Source organism: Phocoena sinus, chromosome 13 (genome assembly GCF_008692025.1).
Source record: "Phocoena sinus isolate mPhoSin1 chromosome 13, mPhoSin1.pri, whole genome shotgun sequence".
Classification (NCBI taxonomy): Eukaryota; Metazoa; Chordata; class Mammalia; order Artiodactyla; family Phocoenidae; genus Phocoena; species Phocoena sinus.
The window spans coordinates 85,393,596-85,409,884 of record NC_045775.1 but is presented as its reverse complement, the minus strand read 5'-3'; the positions used below and the strand labels follow the sequence as shown (position 1 = coordinate 85,409,884).

Genomic DNA, 16,289 nt, shown 5'->3' with positions numbered 1-16,289 from the left:
TAAATCTTTGCACCCGTCCCGCCTTAAAGAACCTCGCCAAGAACTGGTTAAGTGGAACAAGATGGCCTCAGTTCCCCAGAGCTGAATGTGGTGAAAGACGGGATAAAGGAGGAAACCCCGCCAGCAAACAAAGGTGGGGAAAGCATGGGGAGGGCAGGGAGAAGCAGGAAAGAAACGAGTGGCGGTACAAGTGCGTGTCCACACTCGCGATGGGAGAGAGGCTCCACGACGCCCTGACAGCCGGAAGACCGAGGCCAGGAGAGAAGGAGGCTGAAATGGAGATCTCTGGCCTATTTCAGAATCAGAATCAAGAACCTAAGAGGAGACAACACCACCTGGAAAACTCATGAGAACAGTTTCAGAAAGGAAAAAAAAAAACCCACAGTAGGTAAGACCAACAGCAGAGCCCAGGAAACAGGACTGGCAAAGGAGGGAGGGAGGGAGGGAGGGCCCGAGTGCATGAGAGCCTGAGTGCAGACGGGAATCGACAGGAAAGGACTCAGAGGAACCCTTGGGAGGAAACAAGTGGGCAGAATGCTCAAGTGAGAAAACAAAGCACTGCCCTTTCCCTCCGAGATTTTAAAACTACACCAAACCAGCTTCACCCCACACGGCTGCACTTAACGCTTTCCTGCACGGAGATCGTCACCGTCTCCCTCCCTGGCATCAATTCTGTGTAGCAGCCGCGCAAGGAGGGAGAAGGAAGGGGGTGGCCCAGGGAGAGGACCCCTCCTCCAACGCAGGCTGCTGGGATGACAGGGGCCCATCTGACTTCAAAGTTCTGCAGTAACTACAGTAAACCCTTCCATAAATTTTAAGATATTACTTCAACTGAGGAACTACAAGTCAACACAGCTTTGCTTCTTAATGAAAAGACGGTTAGAAATATATTACACTGAGAGGTATGTTTAAGTATTAAAATGGAACCTTTTTCTTTAGCGTGTTGGTGTTTCATAGGGTGGCTTGTCACCATTGTATCATTCAAGGACAACTGATCAAGAAAAAGAAACATTAAAAAATAAGGCGATACAACACTTTTTAACTGGTGTTCTGGGGGCACTGGCTCTTGTGTTCTTTTGGACTCAGAATGGCCAGAGTTTTGCCTTGAAGTCAAACTAGAAAAAGGAACGATTTTTTTTTAAAAAAAAAAAAAAGGAAAAGAACAGCAACAACAAAGCACACACAGCTTACCATTTTTTGGACTTCAGCCGGGGAGGAGGGTTTCTGGGGATGAGAAACAGTGCTCTCATGGGATGCATGTCACAGAGAGCTGGGGAGAGGAGAGGGCGTGTCAGTACGTACTCAGGTTACTCATTCTTGATCTCTAGGGGCACGCGCTCTGCCCATCGTCTGATCTGCCCATCGTCTGATCGGCATGCTTTACGTCAGGCAGTCTGCACATCTAGTTATACAGCTGAGGGCGTACCCTGAATACCCCACTTAAACACAACAAAATACAAGGAGGGAAAGCGCAACGAGAAGAACATACAATTTCAAACAGACATTGGAAAGTTTTCATAAATCAAAGATAAATATTGATTCAACGTCCTAAAGGAGTTAACAGCTTAAGTTTCTACACCATCTATCAGATGACAATGAGATAACTTTATTTTCCTAGGGTTGTTGTGAGGATTAAATTAGACTCGGTCGTAAAGGCCTTCACACAACACCTGGAACACAGATGCGTTAAGCCCTCCAGGAACGCTCGCTGCCGACTGTTAGAGCGAGTGTGCCTATGGAAGAGCAAAAACGGGGGCCAGACGGGACTGTTTAATTCTGTGCAATGACTGCCTGTTCTCCGATCACTTGCCCAACGAAGGCGTGTTAGGTGCACGTGTACACACGAGTATGTCACATCAGGTATTTCCGAGTGTTTATTCACCTTCACGAGACTCTTACAAGGCAGCTGGGAAATGGGGGCCAAAGAAAAGGAGGGTACTACTGTTCCTGCCGTGAAAGAGAACCGAGACAAAGGGCCAGGCAGTCCTTCCCCGTCTCGGTTAAGGGAGCACATGGTGATCAAGACGGACGGCCGCTTCTGCAGTGCAAACTAATCCTTAGCTGTGGGCAGTCTTTTATCATTCATTCAACAAACATTTATTCAGCAGCGACTATGTATCAGGAAGTTATACATTCTTTGTATACACTTTTTTTTAAAGGGGGACTGGCAAAAAATGCTGTTTTTCCCTTTGCTCTCTGAAACTCTACCCTGTTCCTGATTAAAAGTCAATTTCATGACGTTGTCATTGATTTAATCCAAAGCAGAAGCAAAACTTCACACATAATACTGAAAAAAGTTATTCCACAGATAAAAGGCTGTGCCTCTAGTTGTAAAGTTAAAATGTAAGAAATACTGAAATTTCCTGTGGTAGGCCCAGTTTCACGGAATATTAAGTTCAAACTGTAAAAAGAAAAATTACTGTGTATTATCTGACATGAGAATAATTTCAGGTCACACACGTCTGATTACAACTTAAATAAAAGATAACATAGCCCACGGACCTCAGGGAGATCTTCAAAAGGACTAATGCATGCCAAGAATTCCTTTCACATCGAAAACTCCACTGTATTTATGATTCCTTCGTCTGAACGCCCCATCAGGAACAGTTTCATCCATGCAGCCACTCTCTTTGAAGCCTTGAGACTAGGTTTAAGTTACACAGAACTGGGCTGAAAAGGAACGCAAGCTACTTACGGGGAGCGCCTTCTGCCATCTCGATGGCTGTGATGCCACAGGACCACAGGTCACTCTGCAAACAAAGCGGGAAGTTAGGACACCGTCCTTGCTGTGAGGCCACCAACTCACCACTGCTGGTCATTCACACAAATGACGCACTTGCATTCTTTGGGGTACGAGCCAAAAGGAAGTTCGCCAGGAAATTAAAAGCACAAACACATCTGGAAGAACACCTTCCAAAAGAATGAATGAAAGATGCAATAAAGGTAACACTGATTGTTAATTACAACCGCTCGTATCTATGACTGAACAAAGTTGGTTCCCCATTACATCTTCTCCCTACCCGCCCACTGCGGGCTCTGCAGTTCTTCATTTCTTTCCAAGCATTTGCTGATTTAGACTCCCAGCCTAGACAGATGTTTACTCTTATGTTTTATGACAATATCTCAAAATTAACTACGATGTTAAACGTTTAAAGGCTAGAAAGTACTGTTTATGAAAGGTCCTCAGAAGAATTAATAAAATCCACCCTCGCTCACTAAACGGAATGATGCTGCCATGTCTCTCTACTCTTCCTTCAAACTTAGGGGTGTGAGATAAGTGCATGCAGTCTTTCCCTTCCGATTCCCCAAAATATTAACTTTAAAATTTGAATTATACTCCTTTTTTTTTAGGCTACGCCATGCGGCTTGAAGGATCTTAGTTCCCCCACCAGGGATCAAACCCGTACCCCCTGCAGTGGAAGCGTGGCGTCCTAACCACTGGACCACCAGGGAATGCCCTAAAACTTGAATTTTAGCTTTCTCCCCTACTCAAATACAAGTTCCATGGGGACAGGTATTTTTGTCTGTTATTCACCTTTGTATCCCCAGAGTTGTGACTACCACGTGGTAGGCATTCAATATACACTGGATGACAGATGAGGTTTTATCAGCTAATTTCTTAAAATCCAAACAAGATGTTCTAAAAGCAGATAACAGATGTTTTTTCGTCATTAGCCTTCTTTTGTTTAGACACTATCCTAATAAAGAAATTTACTTAAAGTTGCTCCGCTGAAGGGTTTTCCTCAATAACCTATAAGTATGCTATGGAGGCTCAAGCACACATGTTTTATTACAAGAATAAAGAGGCCCATGAACTGCTCCCTTGTTTTTACGGAGTTTTCTACACCCTCAGGTACAAAGAGCAATTCACCACCTTAACCAGAAACTAATATGGGCGGCATCAGTGGTGGGACCACCAGGTGGTCCCTAGGGTGATGCAGACAAACAACATCCATCTCCTCTCAGGGGATCCCGGAAGGCTTTTCTCGATACTAATGGAGCCTCTCCAGTTCACAGAAAACAAGGTAAATGGCACTACAAAGACTGGCAAGTTACAATTCAGAAATGCTAAGATACATCTAAAGGGTGGAACACTGCCTCTTCAGCAGGCTGGTGTCATGCAGAAAGCGGGCGCTGGGGGAGAGGGTGTGACAGTCTTCATTGAAAAATACTCAACCACCAACCAACCAATACAACGTCTTGTCCTATACTGAATACTGGTTTGGACAAACCAGGTGTAGACGAGCTGGGTCTAATTATGGACTCTGCATTAAGGAATCATTTTTAATTTACTTAGGTATGATAATATTTTGGATGCGTTAGAAATGCTTTCAAATGTTAGAGATACATGATGACATAACAAAGAGTGAAAACTTCTAAAGTCTATAATCTATTTGAAAATATTTCAGCATATAAAAACATAAAATAAATATTCCTCTCCACCACAGGCTCACATTGAGTTCCAGTAGTTGGGTATTTGTAATAAATACTAAATACACTGGCGTGCCGTAAGATAGGAACTCAATTGTGAGCATCATTAACACGTACGTCAACCACTCTGACTCATTTACTTAAGGCAACAGAATTTTTAAGTAGTTTTTACAAACATATTCAACCCGAGTCTGATGATCAAATATGGGTTTTACATCAGGATCAAGAAGTGCATTATTGATACAAGTCCCTAGAGGTCACTCTAATAGTTTACATAGATTTGTGACCAAAGCAAAGCTGCAAAGCTCTTTAACAACGCTCTAAAATTTCACACAGACGAAGCTATTGCTATATATTGCCAGTGTTTTTAAAATAATAAATATCTGATTATAATATATTCTTCAAGTTAAAAAGAACGGCAAACAGGGCAGAAGCACTGAATTTACTCAGGACAAAAAAAGTTTCTACCGACAACAGAGTGACACACAGCCCCACCCCACCTTGAAAGCAGCACCGTACTTAGTAACAGAACAGGGGTGATGCAGAATGGACTAAAAAAAACAGCCTCAAAATACTGTCCCAGCAGATGTGCCCCTGCAGCAGGGGTCCATGTGGTCCTCAGTGAAGCAGCAGGAAGGGGGACTGGAGGCGGAGCCCCACCCGCAGGAAGGCAGGGCCGGCGCCTCACCCTGTAATCATAGGTGGCGTCGGGGTTCTCGTCACAGGCGATGACCTCGGGAGCCATCCAGTACGGGGTGCCTATGAAGGTGTTTCTCCTCCCCACGGTCCTGTCCAGCTGAGCACTCACACCGAAATCCACTGTGGCAGGAAGAGGAAGGAGGGGGAGAAGAACACAATTAACAAACCAGTCGACGGCACGGTGAAGAATGGGAGGACCAGAGGCCTTCAGAGTAAACCACACAGAAACACTGCACAGACTGCAACTTCCCACCAACAGGGATAAGGGGCACCCTCTCCAGGGCCAAGCCACCAAGACGGCAAGACGCTCGACCAGCCTGGGAGCTCCCTGGGACGCTGGACCCGCCACCTCCCTGAGCATCCCAACAGCGACCGCCAGAGGGACTTCCGGATGAGCCAGGAGCACGGGGGAAGGGAGTCAGGAGCCAGGCTAGGCAGTAAGCCCAGCTCCCAAGCCTTAAATAAGACAGAAGGAGAAACGGGGTAACGTTTTCAGCTAACTGCGCTGGGGCAGGGTATCAGATCACGTGGCACGCCCATCACATACCAAGCTTCACCTCTGCGTTCTCGGTCAGCAATACGTTCTGGCCCTTGATGTCCCGGTGAATCACGTGATGGATGTGGAGATGCGCCAGTCCCTAAGCAGGAAAGTCAGGTCTGGATTTAGTTCTCTGTCGCCATAAGTGACTAGCCCAGAACATACCCTTTGTAATAAAGTGTGCACACAGGCCAGAAGTTTCTGGGAACATAAGATTCAACCTCAGTGCATTTCCAGCAAGACATCACCAATGACACCACACAGAGAGAGGCACCCACAATCCCAATGGGTCAGGGCCGGGGGGGGTGGGGGAGGGGCAGGGTTACCACCTTCCGGCTGCTCCCCAGCGGCACGCTTTCGAGGACCATCTGCAGTGTCTCTGCTGTCATTTGTGCTATTTGTGTGCAGGGTGGTTCCTTTCCCACGCTGCACGCCTATCTTACAATGGCCGACCCTGGGGGGCAGATCTGAACTACACGCATCCCAGGGGAAAAGCAAAGGGCGAGAGTGGGCTTTAAGGTCTGGCCCTTGAATCCAGCCTGGTTTTCCCACCAAAGAGCGACAAACTGCTAACTACTGATCGACCCGACCTCCACCCCACGTGCAAAACAACTCTGCCATCAAAAGAGCTTTATGTTCAAGTATCTTTCTTTCCCAAGGAAATAAATCCTACTGGGCACACAGCACTTTTTGATGACCTCGCATCTGGAACGAAGCCCAGAGAATGACTCTGATGAGAGGTGGTGGGAGAACAAAAATACAGTTTTCATCCAAATATGGTCAGAAAGACCAAAAGGCATCATTCTCACAACTCATTTACTTGTCCTGACTTTAGCTAGAGAAGCCAAATCTACAGCCTGCCTCCGTAAGCTACAAGCAACCGATTAACTCCCAAACGTCTCAATTCAAAAAGGGCAGATGAGAAGTAACGACTCATTCGATTTGTCCTGTTTAACTTCTTTGTGGGGTTTTATTGTCACCATTACCTTGTAGGTTATGAATTAAATGTAACAGCTGCCCTAGAACATTAATTTTTCTAACATGCGGGTTTCTAAAATCATTTACCAGTCTGCCTGTGAAACAGAAGAGAGCTTATGTCATGGCTCTGTGTTTTTCCAGCACTCAGGATGTGCGGTGTTACACCACAAAGCACCAAGTAGGGGGGAAAGCACTAAAGCATACGGCATCTTCATGGTACCGTTAGGAAGAAACTCCCTCCTTTCCACCCAGTTCAAAGGTGTACCTTTGAACAGCGGAAGAACAGATGAAAAACTGCAGCTTCCCTCTTTCGTAATTCCTACCTTTATTACTTCAGTTCATTTTTTATTCTCTTAATGTTCACAAACCCCCCTCCTCACACTTCTCCAGAACTATCTTAGCAGCAGACGTTAAGCAGCCACATCTTCTCAGACGAACGTGGCCTGCCTGCACTCTGAGTCCTGTCGAGCAATCCCCCTGTCCTAGGGCTGCGGTTACTGCCTCTGGGAGGGCCCGCTGCTGGTGTGTCTGCCAGCTCGTACGGCGCATGAGCCCGAGCCGATCTGCGCAGCGGACACAGTCTTCCTGAATGAAGGGCCTGGGAGGGAGGGCGTGTTCCACCGCCCCCGCCATGGTGAGCTACAGTCCTTCCTCTTCAGCAGAGATGGCAAGTCCAGTACACAGTCAGCGTCTGTCCAAGAGCAAATGAATCAAGGTCCACAACTCGGAAACACGGTCCTGTAAGTCCTTCGCATTCACAGAACGAAGCAGCAGCCAAAGGACGCCTTCGGTGCTGGTTGGGAGGAGCTGTAACTGCCCACACTCAGGATGATCTATGCTGGTTTCTATGAAAACGCGAGGCTGCCGTGTGGATGGTGACCATGGAAACGGGCCGGAAGGAACACGCGGCTTCATGTCTCGAGGCTCTCGGTGGGCCCAGGAGAGCTTTTCTACTGCCGTCTGAGGCCCACGTGCCCACAACTCTCAACCTGCTGAGATCTTCACTCCACAGCAACTGACTCTACTGTCCACCAAGGAATGAGGACGTCTGTCACCACAGAAATCAGCCTCCGGCACGCCTCTGGGATGCCCTGCTTTCCTTCCCCATGAGCGGCCTTCTCACCACTCTGCTCTCTCTTTCCCAACACTGACTCCCGTGACCCGTGACGAACACACATGAGTACATGACACTGACTCTTCCAGAAGCTTCTGTTTGAGGTTAGTCCATTTAGACATTCGTCGTAGGAAATATTGCCATCCTAGATGAAGTGATGTGAAGGAAACTCTCGTTTCAGGTGCCCACGGGGGCGGAAAACATCTGCTGCATCTTGAAAAGATGTTCATTGAGCTACTATGTTCAGGTTGATCTGGGGCCTCAAGCAACCTGGGCTTCTTTCAAAAAATGCTGTCTTGAGTTCAATGGTGGAAAAACGGTTGCATACACTTAGTTACCTACCCACATGTTATATTAACTGATTCCTGACACTAAAACTCATTTACTTCTCATAATAATGGTACTTCCTTCATAGGACTGGGACCTAGATTTTACATATGAAGAAAGTAAGTCTGGAAAGTTGAGTAACTTGGCAGGGGATGTGCAAAAGGTAAGCAACAGAGGCAGGACTCGGGCTTCCCTAGTGGCGCAGTGGTTGAGAGTCCGCCTGCCGATGCAGGGGACACGGGTTTGTGCCCCGGTCCGGGAAGATCCCACATGCCGCGGAGCGGCTGGGCCCGTGAGCCATGGCCGCTGAGCCTGTGCGTCCAGAGCCTGTGCTCCGCAACGGGAGGGGCCACAACAGTGAGAGGCCCGCGTACCGCAAAAAAAAAAAAAGAAAGAAAGAAACAGAGGCAGGACTCGAACCCAAGTCTACCTCACTTGAGGCCCATGCTCTTAGCCACTGCTCTCTCCTGCCCACCCTGAGTTTTCGTTATCAAGATAATAAATACACCTGCCCACTCACTGAACTCCCTCACAGCAATATAGGGCAGGAGGCTTAGTTTCCCATGTTAAGGCTCCTGTAATAACCATAAAAGAATCTTGGTATTTTTATAATGAAACTTGTATGTGATGATAAGAAGACGGGGTCTCCCATCTCACCCTCTACAACTGGTTTTCCTAGGGGAATTGTCTATTGTCAAGGGCTCTGTAAACTTTCTAAATAAAAAGAAATTCAGACTATCTCTGAATTCTAGATGGCATTTTTGTTTGTTTGTTTGTTTGCGGTATGCGGGCCTCTCACTGCTGTGGCCTCTCCGGCTGCAGAGCACAGGCTCCGGACACGCAGGCTCAGTGGCCATGGCTCACGGGCCCAGCCGCTCCGCGGCATGTGGGATCTTCCCGAACCGGGGCACGAACCCGCGTCCCCTGCATCAGCAGGCGGACTCTCAACCACTGCGCCACCAGGGAAGCCCCTAGATGGCATTTTTGAAAACCTGCAGTCCTCTGTGAAACTTAAACGTAAAAAGTGGAGTAAATTTATCTATAAATAAAAAATAAAGTACCATTTTTTTTTATTAGTGACAGAAACGTAAGAATTAGATTCCAGTTCAACTCCATAGTCTTTATTTTTAAAATGTGGTCGGTAAATGAAATCCAACCAAGTAACTTAAGTGTGTAATTGAGGGGTAAAGTAGAGAGAAAAACTGCACCAGCTGACCAGAGGAAAGAGGCCCACTGGCAACTCACATGCAGTTTTCCAATACGAAATTTTCGCACACTCTGCCTGTGCTGTCAGGACAGCTCTACTACTGAAAGGGATCGTCTAGAAGCCACTAAAACGGTAGCCAAGAACTTGCTCTGACATAAACCAGCTTTCCAGTTGGCTGTAAATAACATTAAACATTAGAACTTCTCCTCATAAACACTGTCACAGATTCTAACAGTTAATGCCGAAGTCCACAAGATGATTTTGAAAGCCAGCATTTAGGACCATTAATATTGCTTTATAAGCTTAGACACACGATTCCCATAAACACAAGAGTTAGGGATTATTTCTCCTCCTCTCCACTCTGATTTTCTTCTTCATAACTGCAGGATGAATTCAGGGAAATACCAAAAAAAAAAAAAAAAAAAAAAAAAGCTATTGTAAGTCTAGTTTCTTTGGATACTTGCCAGGCTCAAAACCATGATGTGGCTTAAACTATCAAAGCCAGCTGGTGATACAGAACCCTTGGCTGTCACGAAAAGAATAACCTGTTCAGGTCGCAGCTAATGCACAGAAACCCTCGGGGCCGGGCAAGTGGAAATGGAAACACGAGCCCACGCCTGGCTGCCTCAGCTGTGCCCCACTTACCCTCAGGATCTCCCTGGAGATGTAGGCTATCCAGTCTTCCTTGAGCGTGTTGCCCTTGGTGTTCTTCACGAGGTCTGTGATGGACCCGGCCCCGCAGAACTCCATAACAAGCTGGAGAGAGACAAGACGCGCTGTGGCCAACACGTCCCCCCAGTGGCCAGAGCATCACAGATGTCAGCACACACCCGGGTAGGCCGGGGGGCAGTCTAACCACCCCCCTCCTTTCCTAAAGGTCTGGGCGCACGACCACTGTGGAGGCACCGAACTCCTGAGAGCATATCTCATCACACCCCATCTATTCGGCACAGACGTCCGGTCCAGGAGACCGGCGTCTGCATGTCCCACGGCGCAGCCCGTGCAGAGGCCCTGAAGCCCCCCTCCTCTCCTGATCACAGATGCAAGTGGACCGCTTGCTCCTAATCAACGCCCACTCATCAGAAATCTGACCTAAATACCCCTTAACAGGCTTCCCAACTTGCCAGTGTCTAAACTGTTCTATTTTCCACACATCGTGATTCTCCAACTATTTTATATTAACTGCGTTTAGTACGGTTTAAAAATTTCTCTTTAAAAAGAGAAATACTATTTTTAAGCAGCACATCATTTTTTAAAAGACACCATTTACAATACCTAAATGTTTCCACAATACGAACACAAGTATATTTCCAAAGTACTTAGAAAATAAACTGAGTTGAACTATTCTAAAAATTTAACTGTGTTTGGATACGGGCAATGGAAATAAAGGTAACTGTTTCCCTTTTACTATCCTAACTTTGCAAACCGTCTCTAATGGCTTTTTGAAAAATCAGAAGAGCATTCATCTATCTTCCTGCCCTATAAGCCCAGTACCTCTGACATAACGTGATAACCACAGATCTGACACTATCTCGGTGTCATCACCTTGAATAGAAATGTATTCAATAAGAGATACGGTTGAATATGTATAAATTCTAGAAATTTCCCTGGAGTCCACTGTTCTTAATAAATTACTGAACTAAGTTTGTTTTCTTGCAATCTGTCTCTCATTCCAACATAGTAAAGAAAGATGCATTTAGTTGAGATTCCACATTACTTAATTTACATAAAGTTTTTATCACATTGCTTTCATTTTCAAGCTAATTTCCTTGCTATTTTGTTGCTTGTTTTTTTTAATGTGCCATTTTATTCCCAAAACACAAGTTAACTCTTTTTCCTGCAATGTGAAATCAACACCAAAATAAACATTCAGGACACCTTCCATTGAGAAGGCCAGGGAAGATACCAGATGTTACCCCTTTTTCTTTGCTTTTCTCTCCCCTCCCCCCTCTGGAAGGTTCTTAATGCCCTTTTAAATACAATCAAAGAGGAAACCCCACAGAATGCTCAGGAAACGTCTGCCTACCCAGAGTTGGTCATCGTGTCCTGGGGGGCTCTTTTTAATGAAAGCACCGTAATACGTTGCAATATTTCTATGATGAGAATATTTCTTCAGCATATTTATCTCCAGCTTGATTTCCTCCTCTTCATCCTTAAGAAAAAATAAAAATAAAATGTGCGGCTTTTGAATGACAAGCAGGACTTTACTTTCTCCACTCGCAGGCAGTCAGACGCTCCCAGCCCCTCCAGCAAGGGAGAGACACTTTACTCTTGTGCCAGTAATCGGGGACTTTCGGCGACGCATCCTTTGAAATGTGATTACAAGCTCTGCAAGAAGAAGTACAAGCACAAAAGGTAAAGATGAAACAGGAAGCAGCAGGGGCAGAGGGCACGCGTGGCCTGGCTCTTCCACGGGCCACGTGACCCCAGGCCCAGGCAATTCTCTCCACTGCTCTGGGCCTCAACTGGCTTATCTGTAAAAATGGGAGGAAAAAGGAAACTGGCTGATACTACTTCAAATGACTAGGAAGGGCTGCTTCTTTTCTAGAGAACATTTGTGAGTATAAATCGTCCGACGCACTTAAGGTTCACCTCTGAGGGCATCACACAGCACCATCACCCTGGGTCGGGGGCAGGGGCCAAGCTCAGGGGCCCTGTGGTCCTGGACGGACAGCGCCCCCAAGACACTCGGGCCAGTCCAGGAGCCCAGAAACATAAACACCACTCAGTGGCGGCAGGTTGTCCCTAGATTGTCCCCCATCCTAGACTGGGGGGCTCATCCCCCCGCCTCTTGCTTTACTAAAATAAGACGAGCAGAGGAAGAACTGAAGAGTCTGTATGAGAAGATTAGAGGGAGAATGAAGGGGACAGATGGTGACAAAGGTCCAGAAAATAAAAATAAGCTGCTCTTGTGAACGTTGAGGTCTCCGCCTTCTCCCACACCAACACCCCCCCACCGCCCCGGGGAAAACCGCGTCATCGGGGGCGTCCTGTGCCCTGCTGCACACACGGACACGGGGAGAGGGTAACGCCAAACCATCTGCAAAGAGTCATCCGAAGAAAGGTTTACAGGTAGCACGAGAATGAGAGGAAAGCAGAATTAAAGTGAGAAAGAAGAGAGAATGTGTAGGAATAGAGAAAATCTGCGTTGGTTAGAAAAGGGGTGTTTGCGGGAAGATGAAGAAGATCTCTGAGCAAAGCCTCGTAACCAGATCTCTAGGATTCCCTTCATTTCATGTATTTTCAACAGGAAATGATGACTGGTTCCCTAAAACCTCCTGACTTTTCTACACTGACACACTCCTTCCACTTTAGCTGATATCCTTCCGTCTCCAGGGAAGACTCAGGGATTCTGAGCCACATAGGTACGTGTATATGCACACGTGTGCGCGCACACACACACACACACACAAAACCTACTGTTGCAGCCTAGCATCTCCAAGAACCTTTCATAAGGCCTCACAGACCTAAAGTAAGTTTGGTTTGCAAACACTGCTCTTAGGGCAACATCATTAATTAGATATTAACAGTGAGACCAAATGAAAAAAGAAAATGTCTTTTTAAAAACAACTTTCAGTTGGTCATTACTGCTTAATAAACCCAATACCCACGAAAACATGTAATCATCCAACACCGGTGATTCTCATGGCGGTGGCTTCCAGCTCGGTCCAGAGACGTTAAGTATGAGACTACGGCAGCGTACAGAAGACAGGCATGGTTGTCATGTGACTTTGGCAGATGATGACATAAATATGAAGCAGAGTCACATGGCTAAGCACAGTCTAGACACTAGTCTGCGTAATCATTCTCATTCAAAACCCATATATATGTAAATCACACCAAATACATATGAATTTCAATGGCCATGGTTAAAGCAGCAATGAACAGTGGGAGCTGAACAACCAGGATAATTAACTAGCTTAATTCTAAAAAAACCAGAGCTTAGCCTGGCTAGTACTACACAATCACACACCTCTATCTGGGACCTTTATAGTATAGAAGCTTTATACTATAAAACATAAAGGGGCAACAGCTTTTGTTCATACTGGGCACAAGGAAGCACGCCCCAAGCAGAATTAGGAAGCCCCATCCATCCACAGCTTTATCTTACGCTCACGTTCGCGCCCATGCTGTGGAAGGACCACCACCCTGCCGGCACAGGTGCCTTGCTCTCTCTGGATCACAGCTCACGACTCGCCGCCCACAGTCTCTGGGTTCCTGGGCAGCCAGGACACCCCAACGAGGCCTGTCGAGACTGACACGTTCCTAACAAAAATGAGCGCGAGTCTGGCCATAGCCTCGCTCCTGCTGGAAAGGAGGTGGTGTTACTCCAGGATTAGAAAGTCAACTAAAGGTTTGATTTTTTTCCTCTTATCCAAAACCGGTAAACCTGTAAGGATCTGGGGTACAAAGACTAAACAAAAACAAAAGGAACAATGCTGAACTAGAATAGGGAAAAATCAACACACTACTGATTTTAATCTTCTGTGCTAAGAGCGCAGCCACTCACTTCGTGCAGTAATGTGTGCCTTCCCGGACGGAAGGCGGGACTTCACTGCTCCATCCCTAACCCTTCCTAGGGGCCTCCACCCGCCCCCCACGCTGCCTAAGTCACCCCAGGGTCTTTAGTCCCTGTGATGCTCTGCCAGTAGGTTTCACTTCTGGACAGAAAGCAAACGCTACCTGCAGTTCTCCCACAAGAAGCTTCCTGAGCAATAATTAAGGGTCTTGACATACTGTGACTGGTTTTGACATATTTTTTCTTTTAGTGACAAAAACCAGTGTCTTCCAGGATCTAACTCGTTCACTGCTCTGTGTAAGAACAACCAAGACCCTCCATCGGCACCTGATGTTTTCGGAGCCCACTGAGTTAAAATCCTCACACATCTTACACGTTTAAAGATCCCCATAGGCTTAAATGCGGTACTGCTCACCGGTGTGAAAAGCACTTAATATGCACACGGGTAATACTGCTGGAGGACCATCACGGCACAACGCATCTCCCTGAACCTAAGATGCTGCTAGACAGACACCCAATCACTTTTCGTAACGAAACTACGATTCACCATCAACCGTAAGACGCAGGCTGTAACATCTTTGAAACTGGGCTGCAAGTTACAAACAAGGAAATATGACATAAGAACAGCTTAAACACAGTTTGGTAACAGCTTTTCTAATATGACTGAAACATCCAAATATTTTCTGAAAATACAGTAATCAGATCGATGTCTCTTGCCAGAATACTTCCGGGGTCTTAAGTAGTCAAATCCTGGAAGCAGATGAAACTGAACTACAAATACTGAGAGGAAAACATACTGTCCTCTCAAATCATCATTTCAGGATAAGGATTATATATACTTTGAAACATTCCTTCTCTGGCTTCTCTGATTTTCAAATAGATGGCTATTGCACAGATTGTAAAATAAAAAGGCACTCAGCACCACTAACTGTCATTCACTGTCTAATTATGAGTGCCCACCTTGGAGGAAAAGCATCAGAAACGCAGAATCTACCAACAGTTTGGAGCCAACTGCAGCTGGAATCCTAATCACGACTAATGCTTATAATATAGTGTCTTATACGGTGTCTTTAGGGTAATAACGAACCAACTTCTGAGTTCGAACCTCCCTTCAGTCATTAGGTGAAAACAAGTTCGGTCTTCTCATTCCAGTATTTAAAGGCATGCACACCACCACCAAAGACAAACACCTCATTTTGCCAGAAAAGACACAGCGGAAAACAGACTTAGAACAGACTAACTGCATTTTAAAAACGATGACAAATCCCACAATTGCAAAGAAAGTGGATGTAGCAAAGCTCCATGAGGAAGTGATATATCCAAGTATCCCGGCCGAGTCCAAACGCCTCTGCCCTTCATCCTCCCCTTTAGGAGGCCACAGTCATGTACAGATGGAAAAAAAAAGATTAAGGGTCACTTGAGAGAGGAGAGCGGACTTTTGGGGAGGAGAGCAGGCCCCCCTCTGGGTCTCCTCCAGGGATGAGGCAGCTGCCAGCCCCCTGGTGATCTAAGGCAGCTGATGCCAATTAGCATTCTGGACTCTCCCCAGTGGGAGCAAACTCCGACAGAAAAGGTCTTTGTCTCAGGCTAAGACTAGGGAGGAGTTTTCCTTTGCCTTCCTTGGCTGCTAGAGGACAGGGGGGGTGGGGGGGGGGGGGCGGACACGGGACGGGGAGTGTACATCTGAATCGTGGTCATCTTCAAAAGCCGCTGTGGGTTTGGGAGTCATAGGAAAAGCCCTGTCCACTCCACAGTCTGAGCACAGAGCAGTGCATAGGACTAGTAGGGTTTCTTAATGACTCCTGAAAATGTTGTTTAAACTCTCTTGTTACCAAAATTCTGTCTCCTTCCACTGCCAGCAGGCAGACCTCCAATGAGCCCGATTGGGAGGACCCAGGAGGTCTGGGGGGTGCTCTCCCCAGCAGCCCCTCCTTACAGAATTAAGCCTACTCATTAAGAGCTGAACAAAAACAGGAAGGGCCATTCATTAGTCACTCTATCTTTACTAGATGGAGAGAATACTAATAAAATGAAATACACGGGTATCTCTGGCAGATTTCACCGCCAAAAGGTATATACTTAGAATGAAAATAGCCATTGACTATCCATTTTAGAAAAAAAGTTTACAAGTTTGTTTTAGTTAACGACTACCAACCCCTTCTTTACGGGACTGTGAACTGGCAGAGAAATGAGGGCAGATCACCTTTCACTTGGCAAACCCCAGCGACATCTGAGAGTGTATCACACCAAGCTGAATTAACCAAAATTAATTTTTATGACTCAGACATATGAAGAGTTCTGCAACTTAACTTCACTGATAATTCAACCAGACAGAGGCGAACACGACTCTGCAGGGAAGCTTCTAGAGCAAAATGAAGGTCCAGGATCTGGTCGAAGGAAGGAATGGAACGTTCTTTAAAATTAATCCGCGTCCATCTCAGAAGACCCATCAGCTCCAGAACAAAAACCCCAACAG

General features: G+C 46.3%; 1 protein-coding gene across 39 annotated transcripts in view; it reads right to left on the bottom strand.

The window, feature by feature from the left end:
* The window catches only part of MAP4K4 (mitogen-activated protein kinase kinase kinase kinase 4), a 176,258-nt gene that overhangs the window by 52,366 nt on the left and 107,603 nt on the right, over positions 1 to 16,289 (bottom strand). For 38 of the 39 annotated variants that reach the window (XM_032653694.1, XM_032653698.1, XM_032653687.1 and 35 more), the window contains exons 4-9: positions 11,321 to 11,446; positions 9,940 to 10,050; positions 5,678 to 5,768; positions 5,120 to 5,250; positions 2,696 to 2,750; positions 1,192 to 1,270 (exon numbers count right to left, since the gene is read on the bottom strand). In XM_032653694.1, the coding sequence (XP_032509585.1) occupies positions 1,192 to 1,270; positions 2,696 to 2,750; positions 5,120 to 5,250; positions 5,678 to 5,768; positions 9,940 to 10,050; positions 11,321 to 11,446 (593 nt within the window). Of the gene's footprint in view, positions 1 to 1,191; positions 1,271 to 2,695; positions 2,751 to 5,119; positions 5,251 to 5,677; positions 5,769 to 9,939; positions 10,051 to 11,320; positions 11,447 to 16,289 lie in introns of those variants that run through there. The other variant, XM_032653727.1, reaches the window with a different exon arrangement.